At 34.5% G+C, this 25,502-nt stretch overlaps 1 protein-coding gene across 5 annotated transcripts in view; it reads left to right on the top strand.

Annotated features, from left to right (window-relative positions):
• MIPOL1 (mirror-image polydactyly 1) overlaps positions 1-25,502 on the top strand; it is a 172,934-nt gene that overhangs the window by 68,986 nt on the left and 78,446 nt on the right. For all 5 annotated transcript variants that reach the window (XM_065753227.1, XM_065753195.1, XM_065753212.1 and 2 more), the window contains exon 9: positions 13,950-14,057. In XM_065753227.1, the coding sequence (XP_065609299.1) occupies positions 13,950-14,057 (108 nt within the window). The remainder of the gene's footprint in view (positions 1-13,949; positions 14,058-25,502) is intronic.

Here is a 25,502-nt window from a genome sequence, read left to right as displayed (position 1 = left end):
GTTGGTTTTGTTTTTTACTTTGGACTGGCTGTAGCCTAGTCCTGTGAACTGAATGCCTATTTGTGTCAGAGTGCACCAGGTGCATTCCTGGAGTGCATCTTTGAGTTTGTTTTAATCAAAAAAGGAATCCATTTCACGCTGTCAGAAAGCACTCCAGGGTGTAGACCAAAGCATAAGATATAGAGACAAGTGGGAGGCATTCCAGATTGCACCCCCAGTGCAAGGTAGCATGTAAACTGTACTTTTTCTGTGAAAGTCTCTGAAGGCCCTTGAGAACTTTAGATAACAAGTTTAAGGCTTCCTTATAAATAAGTATAAAAAGGAGAAGTTAATCCTTTTAATTGAAGCAAGTATTTAAAAAATTAATTACATTAATGCTCTGATAGAGTATTAAATAAGATTAATGGTAAAAGAGGTGAATTCAGGAAAGAGAATAAGATTTTTAAGTATTTAAAAATACGTAGGAAGAAGGAAGTAGTATGGATCAGAAATAGATTGACATGAAAGACATAAAGTTTTGTGTTAAATGGAAAGGAAAGATGTCTTCCTAGAATATAGTGCTAATTATGCTACTACCACAACATCAGTATTTGAGAATTTTGTGGGACGTGGAGTCATGGTAAATGAATAGAACTGCTTTTTGTTGACTTGATTTCATTTTTCCTAGAGTCTCAGAAATGAAATATTCATTTCATTCTAACTTCCTAGAACTGCTGTTCCCTCCTCAGTTAGCCTTACTATTCAGGACGTGTTTTAAGTTTTAAAGAGAGGTGGTGAGTAATGAAATTTATGTCCGGCAGTAACAGAGGATGTAAGGAAAAGCAATGGTAATGGTGCTGATCTGGTTGCTCATTTTCAGCAGAATGGTAGTCTACAAAGGAAATGCAAGACTTAATGGCAATTATTTTTATTTAAATTTGTCTCTAGACTTTCAGTCATTCTAAAATGAACAGGTATCAAAAACTGTCACCATGGAATTTTCCCTGCTTTCTTTGGCCTGAATATTGTGACTTTTTTTGGTTGTGAAGGCATTAATTAGTTTCTAGAAGTCCTCAGACTTGCTGAAGTCAGTTTTAAGTATTCTGGTCTGCATTGTTTTTGTGGCCCAGGCAGAAAAGTGGAGCAAGAAAATCCATGAATATTCTGTTTGTGAAAGAAAGATTCACAGTGCCATTGTTTAATTTGTCTTTGTCTCATTCACCAAGTATGCCTAGATTTGTTTGTTGTATGGCTTTACTGTTTCGTGCTTCAGATGGAGTGTATCTAGGATTTGCCCTCTTTTCCATGTTCTGTTTATTCACTGTTAATTATTTTTCAAGCAGTGTTGCTTTGAGAAAAAAATTTAGCTTCCATTACCCTCTATTGTAAATGAAGGACGGAGTTTTCTTTTGCATGTGGAGTGCTTGTAGCTGTGAGATGCTGTTGTCAGGGAACTTGTTCATGCTTTCTGATGTTAACGTTTTATTTCCATTCTCTTAAGTAGTGTTTTTAAAGTATTTATTATTGAGTGTGTTGTGGCCATACACAGAGCTTAAAAACATCATGTTCTGGTTTATGGTTTACATTTCTATTAAAAATACTTCTTTAAATTACCCAATTGAAGTATGTAGAGATACTTGCTTGTAGGCCCCTTAAAAAGCATCAGATTTTGCCCTTTCCCCCCTCCCCACTCAATAAACTAGCTACAAAAAAAGAACTTTATTAAGCCAAAAAAAAAGGCAACTTTTTATCCATTCTAAAATTATCAGAAATACAAAATTTATTTTCATAAGTTGCTTGCTAGTACAGTATACTCCATTTTTGTATTGTACTGATGCAGGATAATGCAAAATGCAGCAATAGTAAAGCTTCTGAATATAATTTTTTAAGTCTTTGATAACACAAAGTTTTGATGTTGTCTTCTGTGAGGGGAGAGTTCTAACAGTACCTTTAATTAATAAATTATCTGTTATAAACATAGAAATCTAAATATATTAAACATAGTTCTACTGTAATTACTGTTGACCTTCTGTTATGGTCAGCACTCCCAAAGTTCAGATAAAACTCAAAGGCAGTGTAGAGATCTATGTTTGAGGAATGGCTATAATCACTGTGCTCCCAGTAATCTCATTTGATGGTGACAAATCATCAGTTAGGTTTTCCTTCCAAATCATGTTCTAATCATAATTTCATACCTCAGAGGTTTTGTTAATAGCTTTCACTCTTTGTCTGAAAAATCTGATCGTTGTATTCAAGACAAGTGTGAACATCACCCATACTGTGAGTTTCTTCTTCATCTCCTGTAGTTTTGAGACAAAGCTGTTCTTCAGTCTGCAAGTATTTTTTTGCATGCAGTCTTACTGTTTGAGGTTCTCTTCACAATCAAAATGTTAGGATTCTGACTGAATCTGTTTGGAAAACTAGTCCTGAAAGTCTTGAATGAAGATGGAGGTATCCAGTACCAGCCTCTCAGAAGAAACAGCAAAATGCTTGTTATTCACTTGTACAAAATAGTCGTCAGCGTACTATCTACTACTAGGGCTAGACAGCAGCTGTGCATCTCATTGTGTGTTCTCTTTATGTCATGTATGTTGTATTCTATGGTATCCAGACACTTCTCAGCAGTAGTCATGCATTTATCCATTTTGTTCATTTTGGCAGCGCTTTCAGCATTTGTCATAACATTCTTCTATCTTTGTCATAACATTCTTCTATCTTTGTGTTTTTCTTAAAATTTTTCTGCTTAGGTTTTCTTATTCTCTATACATGAGGTATGCAAGTGGTTGGATGAGGGTGATGTTTGTAATTACACGTGTCAAAGACAGTTGATTTTAGGCTTAAGCGTTCCTGCTTTTCAGTAATGTATCTGAAAGTTTTCAGGTGGCTGTTTCTGCATAATCAAGGTATAGAATGTTCTTGAGCATCTGTTAGGGTACTGAGTCCCATTGGTCCCTGTAAAACACATCACACAGCAGAAAAACTGAAGTACTACCGCTTTAGCAACTGATGGCTTAATTAAGAGTACAGTATTTATTAGGACAAACAGAGCATATACTACAAAGAAAATCTGCAATCCCATGATTATTGTATCTGAATATAGGGATTAAAAAAACTATGGCTTCTATACAGTGATCCAGAATAATGTTTTCTGAAATAAATTGATGATGTTTAAAAATGGACCAGAATTATTCCTGTCCTTTTAATCTGTAAATGCCAACTTAAGGTTTAGACAATAGTCTTGTTTGCATATGGATTTTAAGAAAATCCATCAAAGATTATTTGAAAACCACCTCATTAGAATGACAGATTGTTTACCAGATCTTGTTTTCTTGTCAACTAATATTGGTTATGTACAATTAAACAGGGTTACACTTTCTAAAAACATGCCTTTATTTGCAAATAATTTCCTTGCATATATCTGAGAATTGGATTTATTCCTAAATTCTAGAATTTGGTGAAGGATCAGGCTAAACACTGGTTTCTAAAATTTCTTTTTATACACCTTCAATGGCTGACATAACTGGAAACTCAGGTGTATCAGGCAACACTATCTGCCCCCACTGTACTGTATATATTTTTGAGTACAGTTACTGTGGCTTTTTAACTGGGTATGCAGGAAAGGTTTTAAAACAAATCAATTATCTGTCATGGCTTGCTGTGTTGGATATTTGACAAGCTGTCTCTTGGCCACAGGCCATCTGGTTCTAGTGGAGCTGACTACTCTGCTGAGGAGACAGCAAGACAAATGGCTGCAGGATGGAAATCTTGGGATCATTTGGTCAAGTCAGCAAAGCAAAGGCTTTAGGTGTAGTAATGCCATTTTTTGATGTAATCTCGCAGATATAAGTTTCTGAAAGTTTCTATGCTAATTTCTCATCCTATGAAACAGGAGGAACCTATTTAAACTCATAAAAGCGCTGGGAAAACTGACCAGTCAGTATTCACCAAGCATTATCACCAAATGTTCATATAATTAAGCAAGAAAAGTTATTGATAAAATCTGCGTAATGTTGAAAATATTTACAGGATCAAATGAAGCAAAAGAAGTATACCAGTGATGCAGTGCTGTGGAATGGGCATCACACAGGCTAAGATGAGAACTGAGAATTGAGGTGTGCATATTTTGCAGTGAAGAGTAAAGGAGGGAAGGTGCTGAGTTCAAATGAGGAAGACACTTCTTCAAGAGAGGTGACTTGATTCCTCCTTCAAGAATGAAAGAGAGCAAGTAAATAAATAGTAAATAAGATACACGACTACTTCAATTTTGTCTTCCTCTTATTGTTGTTTTTTTCATTTTAAAAAGAATGTATGCAGGACCTATGGATCATTAGGAATATAATATTGTTTTCTGATTCCATGTGTTGAAGAAGTGGCTGTGCATTCTGTAATCTTTCCCTGTGTAAGTGAAGACAAAATCAGCAGTATGTTAGGTTATCTGCAATTTCTGAGTATTGTGACTGCAGCAGCCCATTTCATAACATTACAGCTCATTGTGCTAACAAATCACACAGCAGTTAGCACTGCCTTTCAAAATAGTTGGTGAACGAATTTGTGGGATGCTGTGACTTGGACTACAGATGCTGAGACTGTGCAGTAAAAGAATATCAATGTAATATTTTAATATTCAGCTGCTCTGACTGGCTTCAGTGGCACCTATCCCACAGTGTTGCATAATACACAGCCTGGACAGAAATGATTTCAGGTAGTCAGAGTATTTCAGTCCTAATTCTCTTGTAAGTAGCATAATGACATGTAATGTGCACTGAGGACATTTATCCCAGGATCTCTTTTTTTTGTTTGTTTTGTTTAATTATATTCTTTAAGTATTCCTCAAGATGTTGAGGTTAGCGACACTGAGTTATTTTCTATGCAAAAGTTTATAATCTGAAACTATATGCTGGAATTGCTGTCATGCATTGGAAATAAAGCAGATCTTATTCTAAAAATTATTTTATTTATTTCTTCAGTGATTTAGAATTTAGCTTATGAAGATTTACTTTTTCATGATTTTTTGGGGGGTATTATTAAATGAGAATCTTCATGATTTTTCCTCTCACTTTTTAAATCGGTATTTTCTTATTCGGCAGTATTCTTCATTTTCTTTGTTTCTGAAAAACTGATACTTAAATTGTTTGAATTCTGTTGTAGCATGCCTTTTACTACTGTTTTTACAACTCTGCTGTGAGATATTATCCCAAGACAAAAGTGTGAGCAAGCATAACCTTGCCTACTACTGATCAACTTGCATGCTTAATTTATACATTATCTAATAGGATTATAAACCTGAAATAAAAAGAAAAAAGATTAGTAATGTAACAATTCTGTGTTAAAGAAACTGCATGTATTTTTACATGGCAGGTAATTAGGAAAAAACTCTACTAGGTTGGTTTGTAAGCATTTTTACTGAATTTCAGACCCGGTACAGCTATAGGAGTAAATGTTTGACTCTGAGTTACTGGATTTAGTTCATATTAGAGGTAACTGTGAAGAATGCATTTAGATATGAAGTGGTGCATAAAAATAAAAGTGACAGAGAAATTAAAAATAAGAAATAAAGACTTAAATAGAGAGATTGCATTACATTATTACATATAAGTAACCAATATGTCCACGCTTATTCCATCTTCATTTAGTGAAGTTTCTAGTCTGTCTTTTACGCAGTTCTCTTTCATCCTCTGTGAGATTTGGGGGTTGTCTGCAATGTTTTGAGCATCATTAGTAAGAGTAAGCTGTATGAATACCTGTGTGAGAACCTAGAACTATAGCATTTAGCAAGTTTAAAACGCTCACTTCAAGATCTTAGACTTAATCCCTGTTCAGCTCCATTGAATGTGACTAATTATACTGAGGAAAGAGGAAATATGTAATACCTCACTTCAAAGTACAAAATATCAGGTAAAAAAAAAAAAAAAAGGTATATGCTGTAGATAGAAGTGTGGTCTGCATGAAAAGCTGTAAATAGATACACATTTTAAATACTTCCGTGACTTCATTTTCTGTGCCATGGCTTTGCTTTGGTTAGACTGATGGCATTTTTAGATGCAGGTAAATGCATAAATTCTGAGGACAGGCCTAATCTGTTGGTTAGGGCTTTACTGTTCTGCACCGTTAAGGTTAAAGTAAAATAACTTAGGAAGACCTACAGGAGAACCAAACTATGTCTGTCAGGCCTGCAGAGATGCTTCAGATTGCCTAAGGATTCCCAATGAACCTAAGGCTTCCAGCATGAGAATTGTTCTCATTAAGAGCCTTGATTCAGGGTGATACAGCAAGCTATGGAGGTGACCAACTTATACGGCTTCAAAAATCCTACTGCTGTTTCCTCCTGTAGATGAGCAGTCACTCACAACCCTATGTTAGTAGAACTGTGCTGGATCAGTGGCACAGCCAACAAAAAGGATCCTGCTTGAATGCTCAATGAAAAACATACAGCTAAAGAACATCAGGGTTTTTATTTTTTTCCCCATCACCTCTCATATAATGTGATTGATTAATGTGCATTAAGCTCTTGGAGAAATAGATCAAACTTATCTTAGACTTTGAAATGTCACCACAGAAAGAACAATAGAATGTGTAAAACTGTAGAGAGGAGAACTGAGCTAAGGGAGCACTGTTAAGTAACTACGCATAAGGATTGTTAAAATATAAAGGGTAAAAATAGTTAATTATCAAAGTTTTCTGAGGTTTGTGCATTTTAATCCAGCTCCTTTAGCTGTTCAGATGAAAATGAATGTTCACTTTGCTGCATTTTCAAGTGTTCAGAAGTAGAAAGGGAGAGAAATGGGAGAAAGAAATCAAGTAATGTGTACAGTATGTTATCTACCTTAACACTGCAGGTTCCAGCTGGCTCATGCTAACAATGGAGAAAATAAAGTTTCATCTGTATTTTAATGCATTTCTTTTGATGACTTCTGATGGAGCAAAACACTACTGTAATACTGAAAAAAAAATGCTGTTTACATTTAAGTGTTTCTTTCACTCTTATTTTTTCAAAGATGTGTATGTTCGTAAGGCCCAAGCACTACAAAAACACTTTTCTTTCCTGTAATCCGAACAGTTCTAAGCTGCTGGGCATTGTATAAATAATCATTTAAACACATTTGTTGATGTTTTGCCAGAACTTTGAAGAAATGTCTCTTCTTTTGGAGGTTTGAAAATCTTAATTCAGTATTATAATTTAATGGAAAAATTCTTCTAGTGGTTATTATGTAAGACTCCTTTATTTCTTTATTTCTCTTTAAATGATTATTTTAGGAGAAAAAGGATAAAATGTGTTTGTATAAACATAAGTGCTTCCAAACATCTGCAGTTCAAAGTACATAATTCACAGTGACACCAAAGGTTGGCTTGTGTTTTGACTGGATGACTTTGGTATTATTTTTGTCTGCAAAGGAAAGAGTGGTGTAGCATCCAAGTGGTGCAAGATGTTTGCCTCTCGAGAAATCATGATGAATTTGGGACAAGGGGCAGACTGTTTAAAAAAAAAAAAAAAAACACCACCCAACTGTAGGGAGAAGGAAAGCAGGGCAGTCAGACTGAAAACACTTGCATACCATTGGGCATCCTTGAGCTCCGAGCTACTTGAAAGTGTAGGTCTTTATAAACAAAATAAGGAAACGAAAAGAATAATAAACTAAGAGTACAAACAGTTGAGTCATTTTTGTTCACTTAATGCTGTTATTTATTGCATTCATGTTTCCACATATGACAGCTTAAAAATAACAGATGAAAATGTAGTCACGTTTCTTCATTTTTTTTAAAAGTGTTTCATATATAGGTTAATTGTTCTTCAATTTTCATTAATGTGAATAAATGTTGCCTAATTTCAAAATATATCTGAAATGTGTTATTTCCAAAAGCATTATGCTGTGTTGTGTGATATTGGAATTCCACATGTGCATTTTTTATTGGTAGTTGTAGATTTCTCATGAAGATATCATGTACCTCACTGGAAAATGTTTTGTTTAAAATACTTAAAAGTATAAATGCATCTATGTGAAAATGATTTTTCAAAAATAGTTCATTTGTCACTTCTACTTTACCACAATTTGGAGGATAGAAACTATTTACCTAGGTTATTTAGTAAGAATTAGTATGTTTTTCTTTCTACTACTTCACTAACTGAGATCCCAATTTAGGAAGGTCTTCATGTATAAATATCTGTTGAATTTAATGGATTATTCACTGCATAATATGAAGGGTCCAGTATGCACTCAAGTAATTATGCACCAGCTGACCTAATGTAGATTACTAAAACACTCTTTTAATTTCTGTCTAATTTGAATTAAACTGTTACCTTGAATTCCGTGAGAGTGTGAAACTATTTATGGGAAGCTGTGGATATATACAGTATCTATAATTAAACTAAGAAACTATGCAAAACTGACAGAATTGGATGATATCAAGATACACCCAGCTCACTATTGTGACCCTAATCTCAGCCAACAGTGCAGACTTAAGGAGGAATATAATAAGACAGGCATGCTACAGTACCATTTAATACCATTCCTTTTTCCAGCCATCTCATCATTGGAGTTGTCTTTATGCCAGTGCTGATTCACAAGTTTATTAACATTCCAGCTTTTGACAAGGATGATAGATAAGAAAAAATATTTTCAGAAAAAAAATGATCTTTTGAATCTATTAATAGTAGTAGGCATCAAATGTAATTCACAATTTAGAAACAACCTCTGCAAAATTTGACTTCATCTTAGTTTGAGTAAATTTATTTCATTAGACCTTGACTCTGGAATCCTTATTAACCAAGACTATTAACTTTTGAATCTTCTTTTTTTCCTCTAGCATATTCTTGTAACTTTGGTAAGGGCTAGTTTAATTCCTTTTAACAAAAAATTGTGGAAAACATTATATGTTATGTAGTAACATTAATCAACAGTGTTAAGTAACCACCAAGACTGCATTTGTATAAGTTGCTGGTACAGTTCTGTTATATTCAGCTTATTCTGCAATTAACAAGAACTCTATGGATTTCTCATCCATTGAGTTGTCACATCAACACTGAAAGACCAAATGTGTATGCTGCCCAACCTAACTATCTAGCTCACTGAAATGAACTCCAGGGTTGTAAATGTAGCAAAGCACTTACGCTTATTTCAAAGCACCTGAATGACTGGATTGTCCTGAGTAATTTATTGTTTAAAATGCTTCTGCTTGAGGTCTGTAGCAATAGGTGATGTCTTCACAGAAACAAACTGGGCAGTGACCTATGGCTGTGGGACAAGAGTTTCTCTGCTGAATGTAATCGCTTTGATGTACTCTATCTTTTTCCCTATAATGTTATTTCTCCAATCGCTTGCGGATTTTTCTTTGATGTTTCTTTGATCTCTTTATTTTCTAGAATACATTTATCAGTGATGTATTAGAATACATCACTGAAGAATCCTGTTAAGTAATGATCAAAAATTACTCATCAATCTGTGTAGGGATGACAGGTCTTGTATCACCATGTTAACATGTTGTAGGTACAAGTTGAAGAAGAAAATACTGGTAAGTTGACAGCATGTTTAAGATGATCTGTTTATACAAGTGCTAAAGTTTTGTTTGATGTGTAAATGCAAACACATTTTTTAGTAAAGGACAAACAACATTAAGTGGTTATCTGCATTAATTTTTCTGTCTTCTGTCTTTATTCCTTTTGTGTACCTGGAAGTAGGACCATCTTTTAACAGTTTCTTCCTGGGTGAGCCTCCAGAACTTCATATTCAGTTGATCCACTTCTAGAATAGCATTCCCCTGTGAGGTGCTTGTTCTTTGCAATTTGTCTACACTTCTCCCTCATGGTGTTTTCAAGCCTTCTGCTACATCACCACTGAGAGCAGCACCTGCTGAGGGTTAAACTAGTGCTCACCTTGAACATGCTTCTTATGCTGAATCATGTTAGCTGATGTTTGTTAAAAGGAGGGCTTGCCTAGTGGATGAACAGGTGTTCATACTGTCTGTCCTTTCCTGTCTGAATTTCTTCTTCTTTTGGTATGTCAGCTGTTTGCTTTTCATTTTGGATTTAATTGCACTTGATATATCCTGTGCAGGGTAGGGGACTATTTCTTTGGAAAGACTAGGTGCATTTAGAAGAGTGAAACTGGTTTGTAATATAGAAGTATGGCTAAATAGAAGATTGAGTACCTGTTGCTGGGAATAAATGATGTTTTAGAGAAATCTATATGTATGGTTACTGATGACTGCTCAGGGAATGTTTGAAGTAGGCTTGAAGAGAGTCAGTGTCTGGCATATATGTTACCACTTGAGTTAGGTTAGCTGAGGTGGGAAAGTGTATTTTCAGAGAGGAGAACAAACAGGATTTGAAACAAGAAAGGGGATGATTTTTTTCCTTTCTTTTTGTTTTTCCTCCAACAGCATTGCTTCTTTGGCTTCAGGACTCTTCATACACACAGTGATCTATGTGATGAAGCTGATCCTTGGTGAATTGTTTGTGTGAAACCTTATAAAATGACATGCTACCATTTTTGAGGCTTTAAAATTCTTTTCTTGGCAAAGTCCTCAGTGTTCTGATCAAGGCATATTGTCCTTGACATCTGTCTACACTGCTTTCATATTCTTTGAGGTATCCAAATTTTCTGAGATAAAAAAGGTGTTTTCTCAATTTCTGTTTTTGTAAATGCGCAATTACACTTCATATCAGAATGTTGGGCAGCCTGTGCTGCACAAAATATTTTATCTGTCTTTAAGAGGATTCAGATTTATGACATTATAAATGAAACACTTCCTTTAGCTTTCAGCTTTCTTAAAAGGATACAGCTGACATTTCCTTCTTGCCAGTACTGAACCAGATTATGTCTTCTCTTCACTGTGCTCCAAAAAGTATTTTTATATATGTTTTTAGAAGGAAATCCAGTTTCTTACTTGCAGCTGTTGACATTTTAGAGCACTAGATTGAACCAATAAAAACACATCTTCTTTTAAAGAACACCTATTTTTACTGGACCTTGCTAATGACCAGTGACACAGAATTCAGAGAATGTTGGCTGAAAGGAAGAGAGAGGCTGTATTGTTTTAAATTCTTTTTTAAAAATCTTTATAGCAAAAATACACAAATTTAATATTCTTTTATTCTTGTGAAAGATTACTTGCTTTTATAATTCTGTTTTTAATGGGTGAAAAATAGATCAGGTATAAATGTGTTGCAGATTATAAAATGTTAGTAAGACATACAAAATATTGCCATTTGAGATTATTGTAATATGTTCCCATGCAGAGCATTTAAAGATCCTATTTCCTAGACATTTCCTAGGCAGCTAAGAATACATCTGGATTCGTAATTCTTTTGAAACATCTTCTGTAAATACTTTGTTTCAACCATATTAAGATACTTACGTGCAAAGGTCAAATTAGATCATCACTTCTTTCAGTGGCACTCTCAGAATGGTTTCAAGATGTATACGGATTTAATTTGCTTTATTATTATTATTTTAATATCAACATTCTTTCTGAAAATTAAGTGAAAGGTGAATGGTGATATGCCACCAGAGCTGATGTTCTAAGGCTGAGTTTATAGGGATACACATCCGTTTTATGTTACTCGTGTTGCATCTTTGTCCTGTATGTTGTATCTGCCTTGTGGCACGAGGATCCCCACTTGTTTCAGTATTCCGACTTCACAGGAGGAGAACAGAGACCAAGATTAGGTCACTCTCTTGCTCTTAGCTGTGCAACCAGCTCTGTACATGAAGATCTATTTCTGTTTTCTTCTGGAGCTGTACTTTTGCTCTTAGTATGTTTTTACTTTTTTGTAGTCAAGAGAATAACATGAATATTGTTGTTTTAAAGGTAGGCTGAGATTTTTGCCTTCTAAATATTTCCTGCAAGAAACCTGCACTGTTCCTGATTCAAACTGGGAATTGAAGATTAATGTTTTAAAGGGTGTTGGCAAAGAAAAAAGCAAGAATGCCTTCTGATATTACACGGCAACAGAAGCATCATGAATAATGTTTGAAGTAGTAGGCTGATTTTATTTTTTTAGTCAATGTTTAGACATTGTGTGCTACAGAAAATAACAAACAAAAATCCGGAGAAAAAACAGTGTACTCTGAGTTTAATTATAGTAGTTTTCCGAGCTCCTGTTTCTCAGGTGCTTAGACACATAATCATTATTCCTGACATGGAAGAAGAATTACAAGTGTGATTTATGACTTTTCTGGTGAGATAGACATTTAATGTCTTAATTTTAGAAAAACATATGTGGTCAAATTAATTTTAGTATTTTTTCTGTTTTCCTTTATTCTGAGAAAGTGTCTTTTTCTTATCTTATTGGTATAAAATTGGAACTGTGGTTTAAGGGACTTTGACTCTCACTGACAGTATGTGCCTCTCCAGGGAGATATGCTAACTTTAAAATAAATAATCAGGTAGGAAACAAATCCAGGTTAATAGCAGAAGTTCTCCAATACCGCAACTGTTATCATATCAAATATTTTAATAACATCGTTGGACACCTACAATTATTTAAAACTCATATTTAATATCAGATAATTTTGATCAATATACGATGCTGGGTAACTTGCAGTACACTATTAAGGAAAGAAAATTACTTATTTTGTGTTTGGGAAGTACATATATTAATGTGCCTTATTTAAAATTTCTGCCTCAAACTCCTTTGGAATTCTTATTTTACTTATACTATAAACTACAAGTGAAGTTTATATTTCAGTTATGCTACAGCTCTCTATTTCATGCTTTTTTCTTTGTTTAGAGTTGACATGAGCCATGCTTCTCATTGTCTCTGGTAAGAATTGCATTGGAATAAGTTGTATGTATTTGATAGGAAGCTCTGTTCTGTGCCTTCCAAAGCCAGCAAGGTAGCAAAAGAGACTGAAATATTCCAGTCTTTTATTTGAGACAACAGTGCTTATGTGGGCATTAAATCACAATTCTCATTTCTTTCTTACTAGTGTTTTCAGAAGGTGTTTATTAAAATATTCTTTCTCAGTGAATTGTCTAATGTCCCAGAAGGATCTACCAGCTTAGGTTTTTTTAGTGATGATATCCAAGCTACTTCCTTGTAATATGCTAGTCAAAAATGTTCTTGTTAATGTTGTAATTTTACCTAGATCTGTCCAACAATTGCTCCCCTATGTTTTCCTGGTCCTTAATCTGTGTTTTTGGGTTTGTTTTTTTTTTTTTTTTTGCTTTGTATTTTTAAGTTCTTTTAATTTTTTTAAATAAAACTATGCATTGTCTGTTGGCAACTAATTACTCTTTTAAACTGAAGTAACTGGGCAAGGCTTCTTATGATTACTGTAAAAAACAGTAAAATATACTTCAGTTCACTTCGCAATTTGCAGGTCTTCAGTATTTAGAAGAGGTGCTCAGGTTACAGCAATAAATGTATGTATGGACACAATAGTAAATGTTAAATTTTTTATTCTTTGTCATTTAATTAATATTTAAACATAATAATCTTAAAACTTTTATTTCAAGATGTGGTATGTGCTTGGGAATGAGAGTAATCTCAGTGTAAAAGAAAAAAAGCAACAACAACAAAAAAGGATAGAAACTACATGTATATTTTCTTTTAAAAGGCTCGTTGAGTGGAAGATGTTTAATTTGCTTGTTTTCCTAAAAGCATACATTGCTTCCTCAATACCCACTTAATGTCAATTTTTTCCTTTATGTATTATTTAAGTATGAGCAGAATTTCATCTCAATATCTTTGTAATTTTTAAAACTTCTTGACACATTCTTCAAAACATCTTTATCTGTTAATAAACTTAGCTTTGTTTTGGCACACAGTTGGACTGGGAGGAAACTGAATAATGCTGCACATCTTAAAAGCGGCTGTAGTACTCTTTAGGAATTGTAACATGCTTTTGTCTGATGCTTTCTCTACTTGCAGAAACGGTGATGGGGTTATTTACGTTAATTCATTTGGCTTGTTGAAAAAAAATATATATGCTCACACTCCTCTGCTTAATGGGATTCTTTCCTCGTTGCAGTGCAAACGGCTAGAGCAGGAGCTTCATCATCTGAAAGAGCAGAACCAGACTTCAGCAAACAACACGAGACATCTGACTGCTGAAAACAATCAAGAACGTGCTCTGAAGGTAAATCTCCATTTCTTCTTGCAGGCAAATTAAGGTTGTAAGCCCCTGGTGCCAGCTTTCTGGGCTGCATATATCAGTTGTGTACATTTCAGCAGAAGTGAGCTATGGTGTTTGCCAACAACCCCTTCTTTAAACACAGATACAGCACCCTTCTGTTATGGTTTTATTTTATTTTGCAAATGAAAACAACAGGAAAAAAATAACATATACTCCGAATTATTGGGCTGGAAATTTACACTGAATTCTTGGAGGCTGTCCTTAAATTACATTTTATAACATGAGGAAAGCTGCAATTATTTGCCTCACAGTACCTTTGCAAAACTAATATTTTAAAGTATGGCTGTTTGATCTGCTCCCAGCAGTGTGTGCTATATTAATAACATTGTTGACCTATACTACTAGTGACCACATAGTTGATACTACTATTTGCAAAAGGGTAGCTAGTTGGAATTGGAAGGAGGTATAATAAGTCTTGTCAATAAGAGTAGAAATGAGCAGAGAGGCAAGAGAGGGTCAGAGAAAGGACAGTGTAAATTGACAGGTTATTGCTGCATTGAGAAAGGGAAATTGTAACGTCAGAGAAATTGATAGCTACATAAACAGCCATCTCATCACTAGCCAGAATATGAGCAAATGCCAGGTAAGATGTACAAGTGTCATGTACTCCTATCTAACCACTTTATTCTTAAAAATCTCTTTCATCAGTAGTGGAAAGAATGTAAAGGCAGCAGTTTCTTTTTTGATACTGTGTTGTCATTTTAAAACTGTGTGATGTAGATAGTAAGATCCAAGAATATCTTGTTTGTCAGCAGATTTTCCTGTGTGTGTGTGCATTAGGAAAACATCATTATTCATGCTAAATCTTGACTGATGCAAAGTATAGGAGTTAAGATAAATCCTTGTGTATTTTGACATTTCTCATTTTAAAAAAATGAATACATGGACAAATGGGAAGAGGCTGCATGGTATATAAATGCTGTGTGCTCTGTGACCTTAAAATAGCCATCAGAATCTATGGTGCATTTTACGAAATCAAGTGAGCAGTACTGAAAGCAATCTAACCTCAAATGCCAAGAAAGAGATCGTAAAAATTCAGAGCTGTATCTGACCACGCTAATGGTATTGTTTTGAATCTAAGATCACTGAAAATTAGTGCTTGCCAAGCACAGTGTTTATAGTAAGTAGTATTGTCTTTCATTAATTGCACACTGACTTGTTTTTCTCTGCGTCACTGAAAATGTTATACACAGTCACTTTTCTACAAAAAAAAAACCTGTTTTATTGAGAGTACATTTTTACATTTAATATTGTCTGACATAAAGCTTGCAGAATAATTATATTTTCAGAGCAAGAAGTGACTTAATAGTTCAGAGTGTTACTAGGATTTCATCCTAAGCCTGATATTGCTCTCCCAACACCTATTCTTAAAAGAATTTAATTTCTGTATGTCACAGGCAATTTTTTATATTTTCAAAGTTAGAGGTTAATTGGTCATAGTCTTTTAGAGATGAGAGTCTGGGGAGGAAAAAATGGAATGCTTTTGTATTTTTGGTCATCATACTTCCTTATTATTATACCTCTCTTGAGTTTCTCAGTTCTCATTACTGTTGTCTAAGGTGAGGGTAGGTCCATCTGAGCACTTTTTGCTTAAGGTGATTTCCTAACCTTATAAACTATGAAATGCCTGTATTAAATTTGGAGTTGGAGTAGATGATCTCTAGAGATCCCTTCCAACCCCTACAACTCTGCGATTCTGCAAAATCTCACCAAATATGGTCAGCATCATTATGCAACTTATGAACATTTGTCCTGCCCTAAGCAGTCATAAAAATGAAATGTTTACCAGATCTTTTTAGTGGAACTATATCCTGGAAGGTACAGAGTAGCTAGTAGGGATGAAAGTCAAGTCAGCTATGTCTTCAGCCATGGGTGGGCATGTCTGCCAGTTGGTTGCAGGGCTGCACTGAGTAATGTTAGTTCAAATATGATCGTGTATCCCATGGGAGATGTTAAGATACTATATCCATCCAGAACAAATTTGATTAGGAAAGATTAAAAAAAGAATCTCTCTTAAAATAAAATAATACTCTCTTAAATATAATTGATGCTGCTGAATTAGTTTGTCAAAATATGGATTTTAGTGCTAGGGGACAGATGAGAAACTTGACCATCTTCAAATTTGCTTCAGGGAGCAACAGAAGCACAAACATCAGAGGCAGTGTAAGGGTACTAGCAATTATATCTGGATAAAAATACAATAATCAGGAAAAGCTGCATTAAGGATGGCATAACAGTTTGTGACAAATAATGATGTCATTGCCTCGCAAGGTCCTGAATTATTCTTAGCAACAAGACCTACAGATTATTATTTATTCCTGATTTTTTTCTTATTATCTCACTATAATGAGTTGCTTAGAAGGCACACACACACAAAAAAAAAAGGTGTAAGGCATATATCCAGAAAACAATCTCTTTCATTTCACGGAGAGTATGGTCTAACAGGTAAGACAAACTGCAAGCTTTTTGCTCTATTTTTAGCTATATTAGCTCACAGAGCTGCTTCCAGCCTGGTTTGATGAGGCTGCGTCAGCACACTAACTCTTGAGAGAGATAAAGCAGCAAAGAGACTTTTTACCAGAGAGAAGGGGTGCTGGCAATAAGATGGCCAGATTCAGGATCTAGGGATAGCAAAAATGATGTAAACATGCTTTTAGCTTCACATACTTTTAGATCCCATGTCACATTGAAGAAATGTCTTATCCTTTTGGATAAGACATTTGTCATATAATGCACAGTGTATAGATCTTTACTGTGATGTTACATCTGCACATCTTTGGTAAGATGTTTTCACTGATCTCTATCAGACATATTAGTGCCATGTGATTTAAAATTTCTGCATTTAATGTATTGATGGAATAGTGCTGAACTGATACTCCTAATTTTTATATTATTTTTCATTAGAGTATATATTAATTGAATGACAAGGCTGATGTAAAATCTTTCCCCAAAGTAATGCCCATAACTGCACAGAGGTCATTCAGGGGAGGGTGTGGACACATATCCATCACTGAAGTAAAATAATCCTCTTCTTTGTGAAATCATTTAAAAAATCTTATCATATTTTGGATTGAATTATTCCTAAATCTTTTAGGGATAATTGCTTCCTAAGGGCCTATACATTTGTGCTCTTAGTACATTCTCATAAAATAAGGTCTGCAGAGCACTTTGCAGTTCTAATGTGTCAGGTTCTATACGTAAGATTATTCATTTGTGCTTGGCCTTCATAATTAACATTTGGTCTCTGCTGATTCTGATAAACCTATTCCCACAATACACTGAAATATCAGATTAAATTAAACAGAAACTTTGAATTGATTTTTTTATTAGTATTAAATATTGTTGGATCATTTTGTTGTTGTTGGCTTTGTACTGTGTAGTTTTGAAATGCAGAGCATTAAGTAATACATTTTCACATTGAAAAATAAAGATTTTGCCAGTGTGAATGCCCTCTTTACTCTGAAAAGGAATAGGATATAAGTCTTGTGGATCAATAACTTAATGTAAAAATTTATGGAACAAGTTTAACTGAATTTGAATGAAACATAGGGAGAGGTGACTTTTTTCACAGGCCTGATTTATTTTGTAGCTTTTAATTAGGTGGCACAGTCTTCTTGAAGCAACTATTAATCTGCTTTAAACACCAGAGAAATAGTAATTTAGTTTCAAGCTAAACTCTCAACATGGAGGAAAGGCTGTTTCATGATATACAAATCAGGTGACCTTTAATGACTTAATGACTTTACTCTAGCCAAGTATGATGTCATTAAAACTTGTAAAGGTGATTAATTTCCTTCAGAATTGTTAGCATGTTAATCTTTAGTTTATTATTGACTTTTCTTTAAAAATATTTTTTGTTCTGATTAATATTTTAGTTGACATTTTCTGTAAAGTCCTAAATGCTTCCATAGTTTTCTTATTAATATATTGAAATTTAGAGTAACATGCAAGAAACTGGCCTGAGGGAGCATTCAGATACTTACTGTGGTGTCATAAAGCAATTATAGCTATTGTCATCTGCTTTCTGCTGACAAATATGAATTGTGTTAAGGACAGGAAAACTATAATGCATAGCTGTTTGGTAAATAATGCAGTGAAGTTGCCTATGAAATAAACACGAAGTGCTTCCTCGTGGTCTTCATAAATTGTTTTAAGCTCTGTTTTGATTCCTAGAATTTTCAGGATTCTTAGAATGGAAACCATTTTTTTTTTTCTCTCTATCTGCTTTACTATGCCAACCACAGGAATAAACCTGATCAATGTGTCATCCCTGAGGAGCTCAATCGCGGAAGAATATGATGGGTTTTTTTGTTTTTTTTTTTTGTTTTTTTTGCAAAAGTTTGAACATGAAATTTAAAGTATTTCCTACTATTGAAACACGTGGAATATCCATGCTATTAAACATACCATATTGGTCATGGAATAAACTGCTGCTTTCAGAAGATAGTACCTGTGGCCTATATATCTGTAAAAATTAAATCATTCTAGTATTGTTTTTTATGTTTAGAGCTTCAGGGCTGAAGTTTTAGAGCTTCATTTTAATGTGTTTGGAACTGATTAATGTCTATAAAGCCTCTGATTTGTTTCTGACAGAGCAATGCACTCTTGAAATATTCTGTAATCCAGAGAAACTTGCCTGATGGGAAACCAGGAGATTGAAATCTCATCACTTCTCTTCAAATTTCAATTCAACATAAAATTTTACACTTATTATAGTAATTAATTGCATCCTAGAGGACTGAGGAAAAAAGCCTTTCAATACTTTCACAATCATTTCATATAAGACGGTAGAGATCTTGTTGATTTATTGGAAACCTGTGAACATGGTAAGACCCAGCCTCATAGAGGACATAGTTTTGCTGACTTCAGTCATTTTGACTGTCATGCTGTTATTAACTTCAGTGCTGTTTGAGTGGTAGAAACCAGTTGCTTATTGCCAATATTTTGTACCTAATAGATGAATAACTCTGTTATCTAGTAGGGGAATGGCTATTATACCTTTGTCCAGACTCTGGTCTACAGTATAACCAGATCTTGTTTTCCAAGAGTTTTAAACTTAATTACTGTTAATCCTCTTGTTGACTCGGTGTAACTCTTTGTCAGCCGTATGCTACAAGGTGATTTAAAATTTTGTACTTCCCTCACAGATTTTTTTTTTAATGAAACAACTCACCAATATGCATTTGTTTGTAATCCACTCATTTCTCATTCATTTTGCTGTGAACTCTCCAGCCATATATACCTTTCACTCTAACCTAGCAGAGAATGCCAGCCTAAGAAAGATCAGTTTGAGAGCTTGGTCTTAACCATAAAACAACTGTGCTTTTCATTCTGGATGTCTTTTGATGTCTTATGTTACTCTATATAAAATGGACTGCTACTTCATTTGGAAATGAATTTACAGGGGTATTTGAAGGCTAAGGTGCTAGCTGCATCTTGGAAGTAGAAGAGGAGGAAAACAAGACGTGCAAATCTGGTGCTCAGTGTGAGGAGTTGCACTCTTCCTCTTAACATTTGTTTATAATCTATACCTATTTTTTCTGAAGCTTCAGGAACGTTTCAGGAGCAGTAAGAATATCTTCCTGGAGGTACCATCCAGCAAATAATACGTTGTTATAACTAATCCTGAAAGTTTTTTCATGCTGTTCTTTCTTCCAGTAACTTGTATATGGATAAAATACTAGAGGGTTTATCAAAGCAAGCTGCAATCTCTAAGTTTGTGCAAGAACAGTATCAGGATCTCTATTTAAGAAAGGTGCTGCTTCTCTTCTGCTTTAAGGAGAGTTGTCCTCCTCAGTTCATATAAAACTACTTAATACATCCATTGAAGTCTCCAGTAGCTACCCCGAAACAATGTGTGCACTCATTTAAATGCCTGGGATGTGTGAGTGACAAGTTTGCTGCTCTGCCACTAAAACTGTTATGAAGTGTGCAAGATCATTAATAAATTTTAACGTGAAAGTTTGCTGAAGTTTAGTCATTGCTTTTATACAGCACATGTTGGAAATTCAAATACAAAACCTACTAAAACTTGGAACACACTGCTGACAGCCTGGATAAGAACACACATTTTTCTTTGGTTGCTGCTTCCAAGACACTTAGTCTGCAGAATGGGTAGAGTTACAATCTTAATTGCTATTAAGCAGAGCCTTTGCTTGCGCTGCACCCGAAATTAATAATCACATTGTCACTAAGGTTGGAACTGGGTCTGCTCAGCTCTTATCCGTGCTAGAAACATAATTACTCACTTCATGGCTGGTGTTATTAAGCAGTGCTCAACAACTCTGAGGGTCTCAGCATAAGCTAGTCCATCATGTTATAAATGACCACTGAGATGAGGTCGTGTGCAACTCTAGCAGAAGTGATTCTGCCCATGTTCTACTTGGTCGTTCGTTTTCTGTCTTCCTTTCTGTTGAAGCTGTAGTGTCTCTTACAGCTTTTGCTACAGAATTCTGACAACCAGCCCTGTTATCTGCATGTATGGAGAGGTCAAAAGTAACATATGATCCAACAGTCACCAGTATCCCCCTTCAGTCCTAGTGGAAAAACTTGTGAGAACTAGTTGAGTGGTTGTTAAAATGATCAATTGAAGTTTCCTTCAACCCTGCAGTTCATTTGAGCCAGGTGTTATAACCTGATTCTCTGGTCAACTGAGGTCCTGAGATTTTCAGCCAGATATTTTTCCTTCATCTGGTGTCTATGTAATGTGTAGCAGTTTGTGTATCCCTTTCAAGATTTAAGTGTCTAGTTTGACTCATGTTAAAATATACATGCTAAAAAGCCAAGTTTATGAATTCTATTTACTCATCACTTTCTGTGGCCAGTTTTGCTAAACGTGTTTGTAGCCATTCAGGCTGATAGGCTTTAGTTAGGCAGATTTTGATGAAAGAGTTGTTCAAGAGTGGCAAACACATTCTTAATGACAGTACTTTCCCACTGGTAACTGATGTTTTTGCACTGATTTTTATATTCATCCGTGAAAATATCTTAGTTTCAATAATTTGTAGCAGTATCTATAAATTACAGTGATTCCTTAAACATAGAATAAGTTAATAATACAATATTTTCCTTTATTGGAAACAAATTATAAGACATTTTGCCATTCACTGAAAGTGAAGTCATCCAGAATCCCTTTATAAACACAAGCACCTACAGTCTGATCAATCTGATTTGTATGAAACATTATATCCCTGACTTAAGAGAAGGGATGCTTGGTAACATTCATATTTGCATGATTTCAGTGGGTGTCTTTAAGTGGCCATTTTTCTTGCAGGGCTGTGGATAGAAAACAGTAGTCTGTTCTGTTCTTGGTTTGCTAAGGCATCTGTGTGGAACAAAATTTTGAACCTGCTCAAGCATTGGATTGTTTCCAATCTGAAAGAAACAAACAGATGTACCATTGTTTTCTTCGCTTTGTCTGTTGCACTAATTGTGCCACCTCTCTGTGTCTGTAAGGCTGTCCTTTCCCTGACAGCACAGTCTAGCATGGTAACATCTATGTACATTGTTTTCTTCACAACAGTAACTATTTCTCAGACTCTGTTAAACAAAAGAAGACCAAGCAGCGGTGTGTCTTAGTGTGACTTCAAGTCTATCTCAACTGTTTTAAAGCGAAGTTGTATATGGATTAGAGAGGATGTTTTTTGGGAAAACAATATTTGTCTGGAAAATGATCCTGAGAAAAGTTTCATCTAATTTAGGTATACTTTTTGAAAGCATTGTATATCTTAAGTGATTTTAGAATGCTTCTTATTGCCTGTAAGCAGCAACACAAGAATGGCACTGTCTTGACAAGCTGAACAAATAGCATCTTGACTAATTCACCCCACCTGATGATTTTGTCTTCCATCTTTATTGTTAACAGATGCTGAACATCTCTAACCAAAGCAGATATGTTTACTAAACTTTTATTTATTTCCAACCGTTAAGGAATTCATTACTCATTTACACTGTGTTTGGGGTCAGCTTTCATCTGCTCCACTAGAATTCCTTGCAGTTCTCTTGCCTTTTAATTTATGGACTTCAAATCTGTCTTGGCATCAGATTACATTAAGATTGACAATTTTAAACATCAACAAACTGTGTACACTATAAATGTTCCTTTGTTATTGGGGAATTATGTGGTCATTCAAACCCTTTGGCTGAATCTTTTTTGGGGAGGAGAGTTACATCTTACGTGTTGAAATTGTATTCCCACTAGGTCAGTCAGTATTATTTCTAATGAATGTAGCAGGTACTTAGTATGCAATATATAGATTTTATGTTATTCTAAATCTGGATGATCATTCTTCCATTCATCTAGAGTGCTTCCATGTCCTCACTTCTTGTGTGCAAAAAATCATCTCTTTCATGACAGTAGACTTTTGTGACTATTAGTGACAAAGCCCTCTCATCCATGGTTTTCTTTCATTTAACTGTTCTGTATTTTTGCATCTGCACATTTTATATTAACAGTATTTTACAAATAATTTGCACTTTCAGTATACCTGTTCTTCCTGATACTGGAATAGGTTCCATTTTCTGTAGTTGATTCTCTTTAAAACTATATGATCATTTTCCTAGAAGTTTCATCCTTGCTCAATCGTGCAGCCACTTTGTCTTGCAGCTTTGTGTCATTCCTATACATTCTACTAAACCTCTTTAGCTGATAGATTGGTCTGAAGCTATTTTGTACGTAAAGCAGTAACTGCTTTCTGCAGTGTTTAAAGAAGCTTTTAGCATTAGTTTCTCTTAATATAATCTCTAATTTTCAGTTGACTTTGTTCATAGTTTTATAAGTAACCACATACTGTGGCTTTACAGTGAAAAAGAATAAAAGAAATGCTCCTGACATCCCATCTTAAGACTTACATTGGTGAAGTTTTCAAAGGTGTATCAGTGTAGTACTGTCATAAGGTAAAGTAAGTACCAAAAATATTTATCAAATGTTATTTTCCCTTTTCTGAGGAGATGAGTATTAAAAGATTATGGGGAAGAGATACTAGATTCAATGAATGAAGGGGAGAAGTGATATTGTCATGTATAATTTTTTATTTTGTGAAACTTGTTTCCTTATTCATATGAAATCATACCTGTGCATGCTGAAAGTGTGATAAATCTTAATTTCCAACCATTTTTTCAGTATCACACTGTACTTTCTTTTTGTGTGCTGCACAGGAAAATGATCCTCTTTTGTTTGAACAACAACTGTAAACAAAATCATGAGCTTGAGTGCATGATGACATGTTAGTTATTTGTCCCAATAAAATGTATAAAAGGTAGTAACCTAAGCTCTTGTGCAAAAGGCAAGCTACAGGGTCATTAAATAGCAAAGGTCTTGCTCTGACCCATCCATGACCCTCTTATCTGAAACGCCTCTTAGAATTGATAGAATCTACTTTAGATTTTGGCTAGAGGAAACCAGGGATGTAATAACAGATCAGTATAAATGCTTTAGAAAATCATTTATTTACCAAGAGGTAGTCTTTTTATTTTTAAATTTATCCAAGTTTTTGTTCAGAACTAGAGGGCTAGCAAGCTATCATGAAAAGTACTGGTTGGAGTGGAAGGACAGATAAATGTTAAAGGAAAAGATTGAAACATCAGGTCTTGAATATATTTTTGTAGACTAAATCTGATTTAGAAGCCCTGGGATGCTGTATGTCTCTTTCTTGTCTGTCTTTCTACTATTATCTGTAAATCTTTCCTAATCTTTTCCCAGATGAGAAGCTTCTTTAGCTTTTAGAATGAGATGAACCTAAAAGTGCTCATGTCCAAAAAATGCTGTTTTGTTCATAGCTATCATTTACTAGAAAGACTCAGAACTCAGTTTGACTCTCCTTTTTAATTACCATATATTTATTCGTTCTGTTGCATTTATTATAAGAGCATTTATTATGGTGTCTTATGCTTTTCCACACAAATAAAAGAAAAATCTTGTTTTCCCTTCAAAGTGTGTGGTTGTTCAGAGGTGTAAAGGAAAAGTGGACTTTTCTGTTCACGTGTTCAGGTTGCAAAGGGGAAGATATGTGCTTCTTGTGTACAGTAGATGTGCATCTATATCCTGGCAGTACACAGGTCATTACAACAGCTGCTTGAAGAGCAGAAAGAACAAATAGACTTGGATTTATTTTTATCTTTTTATTCTTCTTCAGTAAAGTAAAACATTATTCATCTCTTCTGGAAGACCTCCTCAGCTTCTCTGATGAGATAGACTGGCAGCTGCACTTGTGTTTTTCTATAGGAAAAAGCTTTATTTATAAACTTTTGTAAGTTATATGCTAGGGGTCTAGTGGCAAATTTGATAGTACTAATCAGTAATGCTGAGTTTCCAGACCTTAATTGTAAAAAAAAACTAATATGCAGGCACAGCTGTCATCCACCTATTCAGAAGGTGATATTATCTTTACTAATTAATGCAAGCACAGATAGAATTTTGGCATATAAAGTACTTAACCTCATTTTATATTTTTCAAAAGATTTCAAAAACATAAAGCAAGGTTCACATCAGCAGAGGTATATCAATACATTAACAGTTCAGTTCAATATGTTTTATGCTGATCTTCATATTTAGAAACACTGCATGCATTGTTACCTCTGCCATGTAGCTGAATCAAAATTGCTCAGTACGCTAGAAAAAAATGAGTTATTCACTGGAAAAGTTTGACTTCTCCTGTAAAATACTTTTGCAATTAACACTTATATATCTTCTGCCTCCAGAATTCAGCCAGCTGTTTTTGCAAGATTTGGCTTTCATTTATATAAGGTAAACATATCTTAAAAAAGTAAAAGCAAGGAAAAGTTGAAATTTTTTTTTCCAAAATAACTTTGGCTGAAGTAACAAATTTTGTGTAAAAATATACAAACTATTGTGTAATAGCAAATAAGTGCATTTCACATGTCCTAAATTTAATATTGATTATATTAATTAACTGGTGATTTTGTTAAGCTGCTAAGCAGCCATATTTGCAACTTTAAATTTAACTCAGACTCAAATTCCATTTTGTAGTTAGATTCAGTATATGAAGAAACCTTCTGGGACTTCATTTTCTGAAATCTGTTGGTCTGTTCTGGATTTCCCATCTCCTAAATTGCTTCTCTGCTCAAGAATAGAGGTCATCTTTCCCAGTTTCTCTAGTAATGTTCAGGTTCTATTCAGTGTCATTGTTTAGTCATGAATTTGCCATTTCCTTCTGGGTCACAGTCAGTTTGGTTATTTCGGTGCTTGTTTGTATCTGTTTATTAGAGAAATACTTGTAATGCTGGATGTAATGCCGTGAGGCATTGTGATTTGTGTGTGGAGTTTTTTCTTTCAATGCATCTTGTCCACACATGGAAGAATCATGAGAACTTAATTGTAATGATTTTTTAAATTTAAACTATTATTTACATTAAAGGCACTAGATGAAA

The sequence above is a fragment of the Cyrtonyx montezumae genome, unplaced genomic scaffold, assembly GCF_038088225.1.
Source record: "Cyrtonyx montezumae isolate F1298 unplaced genomic scaffold, pur_monq_1.0 scaffold_10, whole genome shotgun sequence".
Lineage (NCBI taxonomy): Eukaryota > Metazoa > Chordata > Aves > Galliformes > Odontophoridae > Cyrtonyx > Cyrtonyx montezumae.
Note: the sequence above shows the minus strand (reverse complement) of the source record. Positions and strands in the feature narration are given on the sequence as shown.